Genomic DNA, 5295 nt, shown 5'->3' on the forward strand with positions numbered 1-5295 from the left:
GTGCTCGTGTAAACTGAGTTTAGCTGACAGCTGATCATCAGAGACATCTGTATCCCACTCATGACCCTTGGAGCTATAAACTGCTGCTGTCCCATTTCAAGCTCTGCATTTTAATTCATGTGGTAAAAGGAGTACACCAAAATAACTTAGACATAAGCCTGCTAGATGGGCAGAGACCCTGGTTGTGATGCTGATCCCTACGTTTCCTGTGCAAGACCACTGCTAAGGAAAAGGTCCCTGGGAAGCTTTTTTTAATAGTCTTGGGTAGAGGCTGCTTGGAGGGGCTTCAGGAAGAAGCTTCTGGAGGTTTGTGGTCTGGGCATATGCTTGTGTAGTCACCCTTGGTAATGGATTTGGGAGGTGATCCATGACATTGGCCAGGAAACCTTTACAGCAGGATAAATGCTAGCTTTGATTAAATGAAATTAAGAAAATGAATTTTAAACAAGGGAAGTATGGTGCTGGCCAGCTAAGCCCAAAAATTTCTCAGCGCTTAATTTAATGGTGCATCTGTAGTTTCAGGGTGAATGCAACTGGAACTGGTTCATCTCTTTTTCTGCTTTTGTTTCATTTATCACTCTTGGATTATTGTTTCTGTTTACTCTTAACATAGTCCTTTCATTTGCTTTTTTTCATGTAAAAACTTCCAGCTGCTGTGCTCAGCCTGAACTACAATTAGCATAGAGTAATAATGGTGCAATTAACTACAATTAACATGGAGTAATAATGAAGCAGGAGAAAAGAGTGCCCTGCCAAGGTGTTTTTTAAAGAGCCCAACACCGTACTCTTCACAACAGAGTTGTTGCCCATATGCTATACATACCGAACTGTCTGCTGGTGTTCCTGGTGGCTCTCTAAAATGTGACCCTCCTCCTGCGGCTTGTTACTAGTACAACAAATGGTGCTTCCATGCTAGTGTGCAGATGTAATCTGCTGAAAGCCTCTTTCCATCCTGTATGAACAGCTTCATCTACAGGGAAGAGGATTTCAAAACTGGAGCAGTGTTTCCTAAGCTGTGGTGTGGTCTCAAACTGTTGAAAGTGGGATCCCACCTCCTCTCTGTTTCAGCTGGGGAAAAAATGTTTTTGTTCACTGCTGTGTGGCAAAAAATGCTTTGAAATCTCCTGCTGGAACCCACTAATTTTTCATATTAAGTAGCTAGAGCTATTTCAGCTTTTCTAGTAGAAGGGAGAAGTGAAAAAGGTTGGAAAAGTCTCAAAAACCTTTTTAGCAGAGGGAGGTTATTTTCAGATGTCTCTTTCCTTCCTGGGAACTACCTCTTGCCCTCAAACTTTAAAATTTAGTAAAGAAGCTGAAGAACGCACACAAAAATAATGTTCCATCCTCCATCTTCTGAGCACCTCCCACAAAGCTAAACAAAGATAACAGGAATAATAAGGAAGAGAAGTGTTTTACAGGAGTCCCACCATGAGAGGTCAGGAAAATTCCTTCTTCCTGAACAAAGCCATTTGCCTGTTCTGTTTGCTTTAAGTTTTATGTTTAAATAGCAACATTACATTGGGGTGTGTGCTTTTCAAGATAGGAGACCCAGCCTTTGCATGCCTATAACAAAGTGTTTTTCCTCGTGTTTTTCCTCATACTCCTAAAAGCAGGTCAGTTGTGTTTGATGCCACGGGAAACAAATAGCCTTTCTGAGAAATTAAAAAATAAGAACTTACTGGAAACAGGATTGATGAGGAGATGTCATGGCATTTACATCATCACATTATGTAGTTAAAAAGCAGAACCTTTTGAGGATATGATACTGGGAAGTATTTTTGGTTCAAGCCCCAAATTGCTAGGTAAATATTTTCATTTATTCACCTTCAACATTTGGGTTGTTACTTTATTTTATAGACTGCTTTCACAGAAATTTTCACAGGTACTTTCACAGGCTGGAGGGAGAATGGATTGAGAGCAGCTGTGAAGAGAAGGACTTGGGGGTGTTGGTTGATGGGAGGCTTGACGTGACCCAGCAACATGCATTCGTTGCCTTAATTTGAAGCACATCAGTGGCTGTCTGGAAGAGAATTCAGGCACATCCATGATCTGCTTGTATTGGCAATATGAACAAGCGGCTCTGGTGTGAGCCAGAACCTGAACACAACTAGCAACTATGATATGATGAACGTGGCTTCTTACAAGCTGCACATCTCCAGGAGTTGCCTTCAGGACCTTGCAAACAGGTCTGCGGAGCAGGATCTTCAATGAAGTTTCTGGTTTATTTTTTTTTTCTTTTTTTTTCCTCTCCCACCACCAGAGAGAGGAACAGTCTTGGGCTGGAGCACAAAGGAGGATGAAAATGGCAGGCCACGCATGGATCCATTTAAGGGGCTCTGAAACCTTGCCCCAAAATATTAATAATGAAATAGTCTGTCTGCCATGGTGTCAACCTGGCCACACACATCCAGGGTATTCATGAACAAACAGAAAATACAGGGAGAGCCAAGTCATGCACTGAAATGTTTCTGAAGAATAAAATTTATTTTTTTCTGAAAAAACTGCATACACATGTTCAGATCTGTTCAACCTTCAAAACATGTCTTCGTTTCCAAACAAACTTTGTTCTTTTAAGCATGCAGGATCCCACTGCAGCTTGATAAAGAAGTGAAGAGGGTTTTTTAAAAATTCTATAACTGTGCAAACATTGTTTGAAATCTATTTACATTTTGCACCTCACTTCCACTAACAGTAGCATCAGCTGTTAGATACATGCACTATATAGCTATAACTTATGAATTGGCATTGACATTTGATTTAGGTGCAGAGTGAAAACCAAATGAACCTTCCATTGTTCAAGAAACTCCCACCAGCAATTATAATACATCTCATTTCTTTATAAAGAAGATCTCTTTAAGCACTCAGACTTCCCTGTAGTTATTAAAATATGACTTTCACTCTATTTTCTGGATCATCATCCTCTGGTGCAGACATGCCCTTTGATTGTCTTAATGAATGGGAGCAGAAAGAAAAGATGTTGTGGTTTTTATCAAAGGCGGCAGGTGTGCACTGAAACAGAGCCAGTTCTGTTTCTTTCTGTCATTTTCAGTAAACTGTAAGATTTCTATAGTATATATTTTTTACTATCATCTTAGACCATCTAAACTCAGATGCAGCAACTTAGATGCAAAAAGTTGGATTCAGGTTCGTACTCCTATTACTTTCACTTCTAATTTCCTCTCTCATCCCTTAAAAACCAGAAGTCAATAACCAGACAGATATTAGTACTCAAATCATGCTGTATTATACACATCTCCTTACATTCTCTAACCTGGGTCAAAGAAGGCATGGTATATTTTGCCACTGCATGCTGCTGGCAGAACTTCTTTGTCTATAATGAGCGTAGTACCCTTCCTCACAGCCACCATAAGCAGCCTTTGCTCTTTCATACGTGCCAGTGTGATTAAATTAGGGTGCTGAAAGTGGGAGCCGGTTGAATATTGGGTAAACGTGGCGTTGCAGGTGATGTGTTTCATTATCACACAGCAAAATCTGGCCTGTGTTTCATTTAAGGGGGACTGTGCAGGCAGTAGTCAGTGCATTATTCTGGTTTTCAGCTATGGTAATTAAGCAAGCCATGTTTTGGAAGAGAAAACAGTATTTTCATAACTGCAAAACTGCTTCAGAATAAATACACAAAATTGAAGAAGACATTGCATGTCACAAGTTGCAAGAGCTGCTAATTGCTACTCAGGCAAGTTCAGTTCATGATGGAAACCGTGCTTTCGGGCTGGCCTCCAAATATCTGGGAGAAGAACGCAAAAGCCAGGCGGACATGGATGGGTACAAAGACGTAAGCTGTGTACACCACCATAGCGAAAACAGTCACAATGATGGTGTGGAACATGGACCGCTCCCAGGGCTCCAGCACGTAGCTGCAGGTGATCAGTAGGTACTGGTAATACAGCCAGTAAATATAGTCCTTCACACGCTTAACGTCCATCTTCAGCTTTCAGTGATCTTGAGAAGATGACCTGTAACGATAGAGAAGTCTGGATTAGAGCTGCAGTGGAAAGCAAGACCTAGAACTAAAAAATGACGCAGTGACCATCATTTTGAGTTTGACACCATGTGTAATTGTTGCATAAAATAAAGTTCAAACAATAATGCGTTGGTGCCATCACCAGCCTCTGCTGCCCTGGAGAACCTTCCGTTCTAGCAACTGCTGCTGGCAGTTATTGAAGCTGTATCAATTGGGTGCTCTCAGTTCCTACCTTCTGATTATGAGTGTGTTTTGCTTTTCATTCTGCGGTAGGAATTAAAACCGCATTAACTTACAAAGGCACAGGGTTCATGTGGAAGTCAGGGAGATATGCATTTAAAATGGAAGGCTTTGGGCTAGCTTCCATAAATGTTGATGTCAGACTCGTATGCTCTGGAATAAAGATGAGATTAAAAGAAATGCACTGTAAAAACCTCCTCTGCTTACTTCTGATAATAATTTTTATTATTCTGCAATTGTGGGAAATAAAGACAAGCTGTGAAAGGGAGGGAAAAATTAATCTCAAATAGCATAAGAAGTTTTTCCAGCTCATTCCCAAGAAATAAGATACATACAGATTAGAAGAGTATTTAATGGAAGTTATAAGTCTAGGAAAGATTTTCCTCTCAGGTAATGCCTTTATGCATTCATTGTTCCTGTCTCCAGACAGAAAGAATGGCTGAGCAAGCATTAACTAGGAGATGGGTTTTGCCTTCCACTGTTTTTTGTTAATATTGCTTTTCAGTATTTTAAATAATCTTTACATTCAGGCTAAATACCACTACTTAGAGAAAATACAGAGACAGAATGATAAACAACTGTCCAAGGCTTCACGGAGGGAGTCTTTTATTTTGGGGGTTGAGTTTGAGGGTGTACATGCTGACCAGGTCAGCTCACAGTAAAAGGGAATAGAAGAGATTTTAGTCCTGCTGGAAAACCTTCCAGTGTCTCATTTTGTTCTACACCTCTGTTGCCTAAAATGCCAGCAGCAGAGGTGCTTGGACATGGCATGTCCCTCCAGTCTTGTGTTCATAGTGAGTTTTGGGCAACAGAAATTTTCTGTCCCTTAAGGTAACAAATGCTAAGGTAACACTGGAAAATTTGCAGCCTGTGGTTAAAATAATGATGGGCCACTGGTACAGGCCAAATATATGACAATATTCTGTGGTTTACTGCCTCTGGAGGCTGTACAGTGTATTCCGGTGGTATGTGGGTGTTTACCAAAGGGAAGACAAAGTACCAATAAAAAGGATCCCTGGTTTGTTTGGTTACTGGTGTGCAATATGTCTCCCACAGCATCCTCGTGGCTAAAC

General features: G+C 40.8%; 1 protein-coding gene across 1 annotated transcript; it reads right to left on the reverse strand.

Annotated features, from left to right (window-relative positions):
* Window positions 1-3700: 3700 nt before the first annotated feature.
* On the reverse strand, window positions 3701-3967 carry SPTSSB (serine palmitoyltransferase, small subunit B). Its single transcript, XM_010085955.1, has one exon. It carries the CDS (start codon window positions 3941-3943, stop codon window positions 3701-3703), a length of 243 nt encoding a protein of 80 aa, XP_010084257.1. The 5' UTR covers window positions 3944-3967.
* Between the last annotated feature and the right edge of the window lie 1328 nt (window positions 3968-5295).

This window comes from Pterocles gutturalis, unplaced genomic scaffold (assembly GCF_000699245.1).
Source record: "Pterocles gutturalis isolate BGI_N339 unplaced genomic scaffold, ASM69924v1 scaffold36900, whole genome shotgun sequence".
Lineage (NCBI taxonomy): Eukaryota > Metazoa > Chordata > Aves > Pterocliformes > Pteroclidae > Pterocles > Pterocles gutturalis.